This window comes from Carcharhinus amblyrhynchos, chromosome 8, assembly GCF_965287045.1.
Source record: "Carcharhinus amblyrhynchos chromosome 8, sCarAmb.v2.hapA, whole genome shotgun sequence".
Lineage (NCBI taxonomy): Eukaryota > Metazoa > Chordata > Chondrichthyes > Carcharhiniformes > Carcharhinidae > Carcharhinus > Carcharhinus amblyrhynchos.
Window position 1 is genome coordinate 105,547,917 of NC_137331.1, and position 14,777 is coordinate 105,562,693.

At 42.6% G+C, this 14,777-nt stretch overlaps 1 protein-coding gene across 1 annotated transcript in view; it reads right to left on the reverse strand.

Annotated features, from left to right (window-relative positions):
- Positions 1-13,501, reverse strand: part of LOC145346393 (adhesion G protein-coupled receptor B1-like) — a 299,285-nt gene extending 285,784 nt beyond the window's left edge. Inside the window, exon 1 of the mRNA XM_080193550.1 lies at positions 12,509-13,501. Coding sequence (XP_080049676.1) covers positions 12,509-13,241 — 733 coding nt within the window. The 5' untranslated portion in view covers positions 13,242-13,501. The remainder of the gene's footprint in view (positions 1-12,508) is intronic.
- Positions 13,502-14,777: the final 1,276 nt, after the last annotated feature.

The window sequence follows — 14,777 nt, forward strand, 5'->3', positions numbered from 1 at the left end:
CTTCAAAATCTGCTCATAAATCACCAGAGCGCTTCACCGATTTGAAGTCTTGACTTCTGCCTGTTGTTTTCTCTTCTGATTCTTGATTATGTTTGGTTGGCCATTTTTGGTCCAGGAAATCAGCTTCACTAGCTTGAGAAGGCCAGCCCTGAAGCATCAGTTTGAAACATTCAGCCTTACCTTTGATCTTCCGGATACTAATCGATTTGTTTTTTCACACACTGTCTAGTCTTATCACATATTACGTTTATTTCTCGGAGTTAGACATTCAATGATCACCGTGTTCACTGATTAAGCATGCTTATTGAGGACATTAAAGTCATTCGGATTTTGTAATAGCAATTAGGAGATTACTGGCGTTCGTGAATGGAATCATGCCCACTCTTAACCCCCCACCTGCCGGCCCTCCCAACCGCACTGCGATCTGATATTGTGTCTCACTGGTAACAGGTCCCAAAAGAGATCTGTCTCACTAAGAATAAAAGAACGCAAAGGTCTTCGGAGTATATCAGGTTGTTATTCGCAGACATTCTCAGACACACAGTACTCCAGTTATGTACTCAGGCTAATGCATTCTTGAACTCCTGACCTCCTACAGAAACAAGGTACTCTGTTGAAAAAGTAACTGATTGCTGAACAAACAAGTATTATTTTAAGCACCAGTATTTTGTTGGGTTTCGCTCCAATGTTGTGAAGTCTACACTTGGCACCTTCATGAGTCCTCGTAGTTTTTCAGAACCTTGTCCAGGCAGCCATTCCGCAAAGGTCAGCCCTAACAGCATCAGCACCTTGTCAACTGCACAGATCACTAAAACCCAGAACAATCTATTCTCACGTACTCAGCCCCACTCCCACAGAAACATTGCCCAACAGCAATAAAGTCAATTGTAGCATTGGCTGAGCATGCAAATTGAGTATAGACTGGGGATCAAGACTGAGATTTTCCTGTCTACATTGCTCAATATTACACCAGAGGTTGCCTTCACCCGTTGGATGATTAGAGGAGCTAATAATACATTTAAATTAGAATTTCAAATAGAGGTGGGAGAGCGGGGGGACTCCAAGGCAAATGCTGAATAATCTTTTCTTGCAATTTAAATCTGGCTTTGAACTGGAAAGGAATATTGTTCCCCTGTTATTTTCTTCTATACTATTTGTGTCACCTGCAAACTGTATAAGGTTTGTATAATTTGGAAATGCTTCCTCAAATTAAGAGCTGCAAAGTGTTAGATTAGCTGCACAAATTATTTCTCACTCACTGCTATGTTACCAAGAGTGCCAATTTATTCCATATCACTGTCTGATACCTATTTCTAAATAGGTAGATTGCTAATCAGTAGACATTAATCCTGTTCAGTCTACACCTCACTGCATGTTTTACTGATTTCTTTGCTATAGCTAAGCTCTCCTGGCAGCTCATCTTAAATATTAGGAGATAGTAGGATGGAATGTAAGTTTAACTCTGACTTTCATAAGGAGTGTTTCAATGTTAAAAGTTTCTGCAGAGCCCAGAGAAACAATAAGCATTTTAAAACAATCATCTGTGTAAACTCCCAAGCAATGAGAAATTCTTGAGTAGCAGTGGTGCGCCAGAGATCAAAACACATCAAAAATACTTAGCATTGATGTAGGAATTATAGTGCATTAGCAATAAAGGTAACCATACCTTACTTTCTGATTTGGTAGGAGAGGGGTTAAGTATCACAACAACAGAGTACTTACCTTGTTGAACATCATCTATTTTGTACTCTAACTCTTCTTGTCTATTATCTAGCTGCATTTTCAAACCTCCAGTATCTGAAAGACTATCCTATATCATTAGTACTCTTAAGTGAAAAGATCCTTTCTGCTGTCTGTTTTGAATTCAGTGCTGCAAATTTACATTGATGTTCAACCTCTCAATTATTTGAAGGCATCATTTGAGTTTAACTTAGGGAGGCAGAAAGCAGAGAATTACAGGCCAGTTAGCTGAACATCAGTAGTGGGGTTAATGCTAAAGTTAATAAAGGATGTGATAACAGGACACTTAATGGGATTAGACTAAGTCAACATGGATTTGTAAAAGGGAAATCATGTTTGACAAACCTACTGGGTTCTTTTGAGAATGCAACTAGCAGAACAGATAAATGAGAACTAGTGGATTTGGCATTTTAGATTTTCAGAAGATTTTGATAAAGTCCGACATAAGAGATTGGTGTGCAAAATTAAAACACATGGGATTGGGTTAAGTATTGGTATTGATTGAAAGTTAGTTGGCAGACAGGAAGCAAAGGAATAATTGGGTTTTTTCAAAGTGGCAGGCAGTAACCAGTGGGGGTCCTATAACAATCAATCTTGGGCCCAGCTAATCACAAGACACATCAATGATTTGGATGAGAGAATCAGGTGTAATATTTCCAAGTTTACTGATGACACGAAACTTAGCGGGAATGTGAGCAGTGTAGAGGAAGCAAAGAGGCTTCAATTTGATTTAGAGAAGTTGAGTGAGTGTGTAACTACATGGCAAACGCAGTATATGGGTATATGTGAAGTTATCCACTTCCATAAGAAAAACAGAATGGCAGAGTACTGCATAAATGGTGATAGATTGGGAAGTGTTGACTTGGATGTCCTTGCACACCGGTTACCGAAAGCACACCTGCGGACACAGTAAGCAGTTAAGAAGGCCTTCATTGTAAGAAGGTTTGAATACAAGAGCAAGGATGTCTTACTGCAGCTGTACAAGGCCTTGATGAGACCATACCTGGCGTATTGTGTGCAGCTTGTTCTCCTTACCTAAGGAAGGATGCACTTGCCATAAATGGACTCGAGCAAAAGTTCACCAGACTGGCAGGGTTGTCATATGAGGACAGATTGGGTCGATTAGGCCTGCATTCACTGGAATTCAGAAGAATGACCAGATCTCATTGAAAAGAATAAAATTCTGACAGGGTTGGACAGACTAAATGCAGGGATGTTCTTTCCTCTGGCTGTGGTAGTCTAGAACAAGGGGCCACAGTCTCAGAATACAGGATAGGCCATTTAGGACTGAGATGAGGTGTAACATCTTCTCTCAGAGATTTTCTACCTCAAAGGCTATGGAGACAATGTTACTGAAGGAGACAGATAGCTTTTGAGACATGAAAGGCGTCAAGTGGTGTGGGGAGTCAGCAGTGACTAGCGTTACGATAGAGAATCAGCAATGACATTATTGAATGGTGGAGCAGGCTCAATGGGTCAATTGGCCTATTCCTTCTGCTATTTTTTATGTTTCTAAGTAATTCAAAAACAGCAGGGAATTTCAAAGATTTTGTTTTGGCAGAGTAACTGTATTCGGTAGAAAATTAAAGCCTTTTCATGCCTCCGCTAATTTGAAGAGCTCCAAGTAAAATAAATTCTTAGCTCAAGCTTTTACCAGTGGTTTCAATACCATTTGCAAAATATTATTTATTATTTTCATATGAGGAATGAACCAATTAATTTATATTGAAAGAAAGGGAACAGTATTGACTGGAGTAGAAACTGTTATTTGCTCAAGTTCTCCTCATGGTGTCAGAAGATAAATAATGTGAGGTTCCTTTCATTTGTCAGATGAATCAGTAATGAGGGATATCAGGTCATGCTTAGTTATAAAGCACAAAGGTGGAGATTAGGAAAAACATTGTTCATGCAAGCAGTTATTATACGGAGCCATTATTGAAGTGACGACTAAAAATAATGATGCGGAAAATAAAAATAAATACTTGCATTTACATAGCATCTTTCTCCACTTCAGGGGCATTCCAAAACATTTTACAACCAATTAAGTCCGTAAGTGGAGTCAATCACTGCATTCATGAAACAAATATTTAAGAGTGCATGGAAATAGGAGAATAGAGTAGGCGGTTCTGATGTGGAGCTAGCACCAACAGAGGCAAGATGAGTCAAAATTACTGCATACTGCACTAAATTTTCAGCGATTTGACATTAATTGGGTGTTCCATTCAAAGAAACATCATACATGGTGTCCGGAAAATGGGAACGTCACAGAATTGAAGGAGGCAGATTTCTAACATTGAGGTGGAAATATATTGTTGAGGTGGCACAGAGGGAATATTCACTGGAAATACTCTCTATGGTGGTGGGGGGAGCTGTTTTTTTTTCTGAACAGTTGCTGGACCTTCAACGGGAGATTTGCCAAAATCCAGCGGATCTATGCAGTATTGCTATGGTTTCCAACCATCTTCCCAAAGTTAAGGTGCCAATCAGGACAATCCAAGAGGAAATCCCCATTCGGTATCCAACCAATACTACGCCAGTGTTAGAATTTATATAAATAGAAACTGATGGAAGTATCAGAATAAAGCATTCTCCGGCAGCGACTTCATTTAATTTGATGGCACAAATCCACTTTGCACAAATAATTCCTTTGATGCATAATAAGTAATGGAAGAGACTAGATGGTATCGTAAGGGGTTAAGTATCTGTAAGACGCAAGTTCACACCAAGCCATGACAAATCAGTGAACATTATGCCCCCTCTGGTAGCAGCATGGAATTTTTGGGAAATGAAATTGGGCTATGTTATCTCGGTGCCTGATCAGCAGCAGTACAGAGCAGTAAAACTGATATTTATTTTTCTTAATTGGCAATCTCACTCAGAGAGGCCAAAGATGACTGGTATGGAGAGTGATAAATGTCTCTCTCTTGTTTTTTTAATTTATATGCTGTCACTTGTAATCATCTGCTGGCACGAGATTCGCTTTCAGCAATGGGCTGCTGTCCCCAGCTTTATCTACACCACCATTTCCCTCAAATCCCCTTGGACCCCAGCCCTCCAGGTTTTCATACCATCAGATTCTCTGCTTGAACTCACATCTTGGAGGTCAACTTCTTGTGACTGAGAAACTGGAAGGCCAAAGTCGTCTCCATCGGCCCTCACCACAAACTCTCTCCTTTGGCTGGGATGGGATGTGGAATTGATGCTAATCTCTCAGGATGACCTAGACTGTGCATAATCTTGGCTTCCTGTTCAATTATGAGCTGAGATTTAAATCCTTCCATCAATCACCAGGATCACTTACTGTCTCCTCTTTTACATTGGTCTTCATTTCATGCCTGCACTATTGTAACCTTTTGTACTTGCTGTCATCAGGCCAACGCTTGACTACTCCAAGGCTGTACTTGATAAGCCCTCCTTCCCTCAATAAACATAGATCTTGTCTTGCACTACCACTCAACCATCATTCCCATCCTTACTGCCCTATACTTGTTCACAGTCCCTTGATTCATCATCTCAAAGAAACATTGTGATCCAATAATAAATCTCTCCATAGCCTTGCCAAACCTTGGGCTGAATGAAACAGTGGGGGTGTATGGGGTACCCAACATTCCCCCCAGAAACCACATTGATGTGAGGTGACCAACAATAAGCCAAGCAGCTCTACAGCTAGAAAGTGCTGCAAGACTCATTAATCAGGGTGGAAGAATCGCCCTCTGTTGCTTACAGTCAACTGGCTTGATTGGCAGCTGTATCAGTCTTGGCAGTGCCAGGAATGTGTTAGTGGCAACTGCTGAGAATGTGGATAAGGAGTGAAGTGCAAGGCCTATGCTCCTTGGAGAAGCTAAGTCTGGGGTCTTGGGCAGGAGCTTTGGGAGCGTTAGTGACAGGAGCAATGCGTGAAGCCATGGTGGGAAAGAGGGTGCATTGGAATAGGTAGGGGGAACAAGTTGGGTGCTCAATCTAAAGGTATCTATGTCACAATAGGCAAACAATAGCCTCCAAAGAATGACCACCCTTTCCTTCCTGCCCTTTAAGTATTGTATGCTTAAAAAAAATTGGACTTCCACTCCTGCTGCCTGCCCCAAATATATTATGGCATGAGCAGGGTCAATGGGCTTCATTGGTCATCTTAATATGACAGGTTAGCTGCCAAGTAGGGAGCTTGCTGTTACTGGTATTAGTCATAGACTTATAGAATCTTACAGTGTGTCCATCAAGTCTATATTGACCACAATCCCACACAGGATCTATCCTCGCAATGCCATGCATTTGCCCAAGCTAGTCCCCTTGACACTAAGGGGCAATTTACCATGGTTAATCTACCTAACCTGCACATCTTATGGGGATGAGCTTTGGGATAGGGGGAAAGGTAGCAGCATGAGCACACAGCCCATTCCACAGGTTCCCCTTTCCCCCCAAAGAAACACACCTGCTAGGGGCACATAAAATTCAGCTTCTGATCTCTACAACATCATCCTGTTCCTCTCCTAACTCAATTTCTTCAATGCTGATCTCCTGCACAAAACGTGCAGCCACCTAATTTCCCATCTCTGACTTGTCATTTTTTGGAAATGTCAACACCCATCACATTGGCTAAGCTTTGAGTTACCCCTTCTAACCATTCCTTTCCAGCTCAAATATTTTTAGTTCAGTACCTAGAGGGGTTTCATATGTTCAATGGTGCCGCATGAATAGAAGTTGATATTAGTATTGCTGTTGCTCTTCTGAAGTGAGGAGTAAGGCACGTTAATGACGTCAAGTAGTAGTTTGTGTCAAACTGTATTAAAATTGTGGTTCATTTGGCATTTGACACCCAAAATGGGAAATTCTTTCCATTCCCAATACAAACATACTTCACTTTGATGTGTACATCATTGATTGTCATCAGTGTCAGGAAACATAAAGGACAACATGCCCCTGTCTACATCAACAGGAATGACGTAGAAAGATCAGGAGCTTCAAGTTTTTAAGTTCCAGATTACAAACAACCTGTCCTGGTCCTCCCATGCCGACACTATAGTTAAAAAAGCCCACCAACGCCTCCACTTTCTCAGAAGATTAGGGAAATTTGGCATGTCTCTACGACTCTCACCAACTTTTACAGTGCACCATGGAAAGCATTCTTTCTGGTTGTATCATAGTTTGGTGTGGCTCCTGCTCTGCCCAAGACTGCAAGGAACTACAAAAGGTCATGAATGTAGCCTAATCCATCACGCAAACCAGCCTCCCATCCACTGACTCTGTCGACACTTCCTACTGCCTCGGCAAGCAGCCAGCATAATTGAGGACCCTATGCACCCCGGACATTCTCTCTTCCACCTTCTTCCGTCGGGAAAAAGATACAAAAGTCTGAGGTCACATACCAAGAACAGCTTCTTCCCTGCTGCTGCAGACTTTTGAATGGACTTACATTGCACTAAGTTGTTCCTTCTCTGCACCCTAGCTATGACTGTAATACTGCATTCTGCACTCTTTCATTTCCTTCTCTGTGAGCGGTATGTTTTGTCTGTATAGCGCGCAAGAAACAATACTTTTCACTACAGGTGAATACATGTGACAATAATAAATCAAACCAAATCAAACAATATTCCTTAAATATTGAATTTTATTATTCTAATAATTGGATTGAATGATGAAAAAGTCCATGTAATATATTTCTTTGTTTTTAAGAGAATTATTTGAAAATTGAATAGGATGCTGCCACTGATATATATATCAAGAGAGGTACTGCACATAATGGTGTGAAATGAAGTCCTTCTTGCTCAAAAAAAAATTCCCTTCTCTTCTGATAGCTCACAGTCATGCTGAGCTGTGTTCCACTGAAATAATGCAACCTGCAGTACACCATTCAGGTAGTCTTTCATTATTGGATATTGAAAGTCAGTAGGCTGTTCAACCATGGAGGCTATTAGAGCAGAGCTTGGCACTGTGCTTGCTAATATCTGCAGACACAGCCTCGAAAGGATAGAGTGGCTGACTGCCTAAGAATGGCACATATCACAATGCTGGAGGAGGGAAATGTTCTTTCAACATGTTATGATTGCAGTAATAAAAATGAGACATGCTGCAGAGGGGGTGGAGGTGGATGGGGGGTTAGAACTTCATTTTATACCACTATGGCTTATTCTGACAGGTGTACCGTGTCAAATAGAAATTAACATGATGAAGCACATTACACCCACCTATCCTAAGTTCAGCTCACTTAAAACTTATTGAAACTTAAAGCTGATTTAATTCTCTATTCCATATTTATAAAAGCTTGGTTTTCATGTATTTATCTTTTATTGCTTTAATGACTTCTCCTCCCATTTTAAAGTGGAATGGTTATTCCAAAAACATTACATAATGCCCTTTGATATAACTTATCATGAAGACTGTCACTATGTGAATAAGAATATCCAAATATTCTCAACTTATTTATTGGAGATTTTCCTACTGAATATCAACAACCACTGGCTTCAATCCCTCAATTACTTGATAGTTTGCGTCAGATAAATCTTACTAGGGAACATCCCACAGCAGTGACAAAAATTGATGTAACTGCATTTATGTAGCATCTTTAACATAGTTTTCAAAAATGTCCTAAGGCCTTTAAGATAAAGGAAGAGGAGACTATATGACCCCTTCAACCTGTTCTGCTCTTCAATAACATTTTACATGTTCTTCCACCTCAATTTCACTTTCCCTTTGATTTCCCACTTTTGACTCATTTAATGCTTAAAAGAAGACTTGAGTACTGAAGTTTTTGCATTCAGCAAAAAACCATTGCAACACCATCAGCAGTTAAGTGTTGCCTATACATTACAGTTGCATGATGTTAGTAATTTTTACAAAATCTTTCAATGAAGACAATTGTTGCTATTTCCAATGTAAGCACTCTTTGTGTCCAATTATGAACTGCACCAGGGATGGACCTTGCCAATAATGCCTACATCCCATGAAAGAACAACTAAAGGAAAAACATGGGATCCTGCCAGCCAACTGACAGAAGGGAACAATTAGCCTAGACTGTACCTGAGGCCAGGAGTGAAACCCAGTCCTCTTCATTCCCTGTATGGTTATCTTCACATTGAAAGTATGACAAAGTTTCTTGGTAAAATTAAATTCAGTCACCTTTTACTTAATATTACTGAAGAGCATAATTGCACCCAAGGCCCTCATTTTTTTACTTTTTTCCACTGTACTTTTGTAATGATTTATGCTTCACCAAACATCATAATAGTTAAGTGAGTGGCCCAAACTCAGTATCTGTATCTAGCTGCAAGAAGAATGGGGGAGCTGATCTGTTGCAGCCAATGATTAGCTGTGGCTGAGATCCATTCAGGTGTTTCCAGTGAAGCCACCTTCTTCCACCTAGAAGTGTTATTTAGAAATTGCACAAATTGCTTACCGTAAACTTGAGCATAGAACAAGAAAATCCATCCAGCCAACTGAGGCCACTGCTTTTGACCAATAGCATTAGATTTGCAATTGATGGGACTTATCACAAGTTATTTAATTTCCTGATAAGGTCGAAGGAGGAAACAGAAATATTTCACTCAGAAACTTTTTACAGGGAAAATGCCAGAGTATAATTGTAATGTGCATTATTCAATACTGACTGGTGGCATCCAAAGATTAGATTTTCAGAATCGGAAGAGAACTCCTGTCACCATGATATGAGGCTATCTGAGAGTGAGCTCAACTGCCTCTGATCTTTTCCATCTCACTGGCTGTAGATACTAATGATTCTGCACACGTCCATCCCTGACCAAAGGGGCTGAAGAACTGAGGCAATCCCCTGCCATCACAGTGGTCCTGATGCGATCAGGGATGGCCCAAAGGGAGAATCATGCCCTTCAGTCTGTGTCCATATGGCAGAGCGTTGATGGATTGATTCATTGCACTAATTGTCTGCCCAAGAGGCTCATACCTTATTAATATTGCTGTACTGTGTAGTTTTTACTATTTGCAAACAAACTTATAAAAAACATTATAATATATAATCTGGAGGCCTGTTACACCAAATGGTAAATCAATTCTCCCACTCATGAACAAAAGGATTTTATTTTGTGACCTTCCTGTGTTTTGCACCAGGCACCGGAAAGAGTAGTTATTAAAAATAAAAACTGAAGAAATTCTCAGCTGCATATAAACCATGATGCAACACTCACTGCTGATCTTTATACGCTGTTTCTGGCGAGCTAATTATTGCTTTTGAATGACACATGCCCTCACCATCGCACTTTGTGAGAGCATTATAGAGGATGCCACCATTTATAAAGGGTCTGTTCCAAAACAAGTACCCCGAGATTTGTCATGCATTCATCCTAATGTGCATCATTTACGGTGCCATCTCATTATTGCACAATTGATTGTGCGTGTAACCATCTCAGAATTGATCAACTTTGATTCAAAGCTCCCCATAATTGTGAATTGCCTCAGCCAAGAAAACCTGGGGATGGATCGGCTGCAGCTGCAATGATGGGTTGGCCTTTTTTGTTCTCCCACGGAGGGAACTAATCTTTGAAATCTCCAGTGTTTTGAAGTGACGCCTTGTCATAGGCCTGTGCTTCAGTTGCGAGTGACAGTAAGCCATCGCTTTTCCGTGCCTGCTAAATAAATGCTGTGAACTTCACCGTTCATTGACTTTAAAAAAAACACCAAGCATTGAAGACAGTACACCCCCGAATGGTGGTCTGATGTGCAACGGAAGATGGCCAACAGAGATTTAAACCAAATAGTCCAGCTGTTTTAACAGTGGAGAGTGGGGCACATTCTATCAACAAAAGCCAGTCAATTACACTGTTGTAGTTTGTGATACCGCCGCCCACCCCAAAATGTGTTACAATGAGACTCCAAATGCATTCTCGTAATACATTCTCCTCATACATTCTCAATTCACTGTAGCTCTGTGGATGCCATTAATCATTGTGTCTTATCTTGACAAGTAACAGCACCAAACATACAAGGTACAACATCCTTCTCATAAGAATTCCAGAAAGGGGGGGGGGGTGGGGGGCGGGAGCGGGGGAGGAAAACATCCATTGCATGCCAAGGAAGAACATTCCACTTTAAGCCACAACCCCGCCCCCTCCAACCCTCCGCCGCCCCCCCCCCCACCCCGCCCCCGCCCCGACGCCCATTCCGGCAAAGTCCTGCGAAAACGATTAGATTCGGTGAATTTTTATTGAAATACACATGTGTAAACGCTGTATACAATAAGGGACAACCCACAGCCACTTTGCCACGGTGGAAGAACCCATGTGTGTGTAATAACTCTTGACAATCGGCTGTCCTCAACCTTAGTAACTTTACACGTTGGTTATATTATTCCCGTGTGTGTATATGTGCCGGTGTCCATCTCCCCTTTCCCTTTTAAAATATGAATCCTTGTCGCGATATTCCCAAACCTAAATCTCTCCACAGATACTGCCTGACCAGCAATGTTTCCGAGTATTGTATTTATTTTTTGTGTGTGTGTTGGTTGGATAGTTTCTGTTTGGATTGCCAAATCTGCAGTGCTTTCTCTCTATTTGTTTTTTTTAAGTTGGTACAGTGCACAGTGCAGTGGCGTGGATCCCGAGGAATACCAGGGCGGCACTCTTTAGTGGAAGAGTCAAGGTATGAGGGGGTTTAAAACGGCCAATTGCAGCTTGCGAAAGGACTGCATTTTGCAACTGAAGGGAACACATGTCATTGGAGGAGGTGGGAGAGAGAGAGAGAGACTGACTTGATCCTTACTTATACCGAATGCTGTTCCCTGCATTGTGTCTGTACGCCACCCCTGGGTAGAAATTGGTTACGAGTTAGCGTCACCGGTCCTTACATTTGTTTTTTAAAAAAGGTGTAGAGGAATGTCGAATGCTTGGAGAGGATATTATATGCAGAATCCGGTAACCTTAAGTCGGTTATTTGCCTTGTCTCCCACTTCTCAATGCGAATCACAATGTCATGTCACTTTTGGATAAAACAGAGAAACCCAATTGCTCTTAAACGACTACAATGCACTATCTCCCAACTACCTGCCCCCCACCCCCCACCACCCCCCCACCACCACTTCTCCCTCCACACACACCAAACAATAATCAGATGATGTTGGGATATTTTTGTTATTGCGAGACGAAGCTGCGAAAGAATCAACAGGTACACATTATTCTTTTTTTAAAAAAAGACTGGGGAAAGTTGAATTTAGTACAAAGAAGTCGCACAATCCGAGCGAAATGACTATTCAGATTGCAAAATCAAATAATTGTCAGTACGGATTTAGTGAGGAAACAGTGAAAATGTTTAGTTTAGTTATTGGAAATCGCATCACCACTCAGTATGTGTGTGTGTGAGAGAGAGAGGGGGTGTGGGCTGACATGATTTGGAGTGTCTACTCATAAATCTGCGAGAAAGGCACTGGGAATTCTCCATTTGACCTTCTATCCCAGTGCCCCCCACCCCCACCCCCACCCCCACCCCCAACTCGTCAATTGCATGTCAATATTTAAACAAAAAACCTCTGGAACAAATGTCAGTACATTCAATGCACCTTCATTCCCCAACACAGAGCCAAGCCTGTACATGACTCGTTTACTGAAACCAGTCTCTGGGATTCAAGTCGAGTGGCTTGGGATCTGAAGCAAAGTAATTTTAACAGAGGGAGATAGAGAGAAAAAAAAAGAACCTCTCTCTCTCTCTTACACATACAGCACACACATACACAAACAGGATATCTTCAGCTGAGATCTAAATTGAGTAGAACTCTTCAAAGGAAGGCACCCCCCGTTCAAGATAGACTTACCGCGGGAATCCGGCTCGCTGTTTTCCTTCGGGTTCCTGATGCAGTGCTCCAGGTAGACTCCGTCTTTCAAGCAGCTGTCCCCCTTCTTGTTCAAGCCCAGCATCTCGGTGGACTGGCTCATGCCCTCGCCCCTGGAGCACGGGCAAGGGGTCTGCATGATGCCGCAGGGACGGGCGCTGGTGCTGACCGCCAGGCAAGTCTCCAGCCACTTGCAGAGCATCTGGCAGGCCCCCTTGCTGGGGTTCCTGTTGCCCACCACCAGGTATTCCGCGGAGAACTCCTTGTCCTTGCCCCTGCCCCCTGCCCTGCTCCCCGGCCGGCCGCTGCCCTCCGCGATTTGTTTCATCTGCAGGTACTGCTTGCCCGACTGCAGGAAGGCGTAGCGGGCGGCGGGGTCGCAGAGCTTCAGCACCTCGTCGAAACTCTCCATGCCCAGGTAGGTGCGGGTGCTGGCCAGGAAGGAGTCGAACTGGTAGGTGCGGATCTGGCGGCGCTCGCAGACGTTGCTGGTCTTGGCCACCTTCATGTAGAGCGTGTACCTCCGCGGGTCGGGGTTCTGGATAATCCAGGAGCAGCCGCTGGAGTTGGAGGCGAAGACCACGGAAGAGGAGAAGTAGCCGAAGAGTTTCCCCTGGACCAGAGTGGTGCACGGGCTCTGCCGGAGGTCGAAGCCGCTCACGGTCCACAGGGTAGCGGCGAATATCACAGTCACCGCGGATTCCGCGTTCCTCATCCTAGGTCAGTTATCCCGAGAAACGCCGAGGAAATAGCAGCAAGCGCCCAGACCATGGACATAACAGGATCGACTTTTATTTTGTTAGGGAGACAGACCTGGAGATGATTTCATTGCATTTGTGTGTGTGTGTATATGTGTGTGTAGGTCTGTTCAAGCTCTCCCCCTCGTGGTAAATTCCTGAAATGGATGGTTTTTAATGATAGATAAAGAATATAACCCTGTAAGTCCCGAAGTAATAATTGATCATCCAAACTCCAACGCTGGCGGTGCACTCAGGATGTTAAAATATTTTGGGGAGGGGGTAATTTTTTTTGTGTGTGGCAGGGCAGCTGTCACCGTTGAATCTGAAATTATAAAAGAAAAATGAACAAGGTATCACTTTCTTTTTTAAAATATCTTGCAGGACATAAACAATTAGCATTTTATTTAAAGACATTTCCCTGATAAGTGTGTGTGTGTGTGTGGATATGTTCCATCTCCCTCTAACTCTTCCAGCCAGCCTGTGGTATGTTTTTTTCATAAAACATCTGAAGTGTCAGACCATAGGCAGTAAATCCTCGCCCTCTGCTTAGACACTTGAAAATACGCAGTCATAAAATAAACTTACTTTCACGCCGGCGCATCTCCCACCCACCACCCCCCTTGTCGTAAACGATTCGTTTGCTACCTGTTTCTCATCGAATCCGAAACTTCGCATCCTCAAACTCAAAATATTTTGGTCAATAAAACCGATTTCTGTCCCCAATCTCATTGCCATTTTAGTTGCCCCCCGCCCACACACACTGCACCCTGCAACTGTTGCAAAAGGATACACTGTGATCGCTTGTACAAAGCATGCCGATAAACAGCCCTCACCCCTGCTCCTAACTTCATTAACGCAGACCTCCAAGAGTAAGGAACAATAACTCCTCACTTAGAATTACAATTAACCGGATGAGTATGTCTGTGTGTGTGTTTTTCCCCCCTCTGGTCATTCAGTCTACAGCCACTTCAGAACAATTTGAGACAAGCCCCCCCCCCCCCTTTCCACTCCACAAAAAAACAAATGCACAAATTGGAATTAGTGTCTGCATTTCGACAATTGTCGTCAGTAATCCTAGACTGAGCTCCTAATGATTCACGCGTAGATATTTAATAACATTGTTGTATTTTTTTTACTGAGCTGTTTTGTGGCTGGTTGGATTTCTGTTGAGTTAATGCAGGTTGTAATGCGTTCAGCTCAGTTTTTTTTAAAAAAAATCAGTTTTAAGGATAATCGGTCTTTCTACTTGGTGGCGAACCTTTCCGACATTTGTGTTTCCTTATCTCCTATCCGCAGCCCCGTGCTTGCTGTGCTGGTTCTTGTTAGCTGGGAACTTGCGCCGTTACCTACCTCCAATACCTGCTGCGTTGCGCCTAAAGCCTCTTTCTCCAACATCCACCTCTGCTCCCCCCTCCCCCATTTAAGAATAGACATGTATAAAAGAACTGTTGGTGAACGGCAATCTCAGACCTTCCTCGCTTAACCGTGTCCTCCCCCTCATCAAGGTTTAG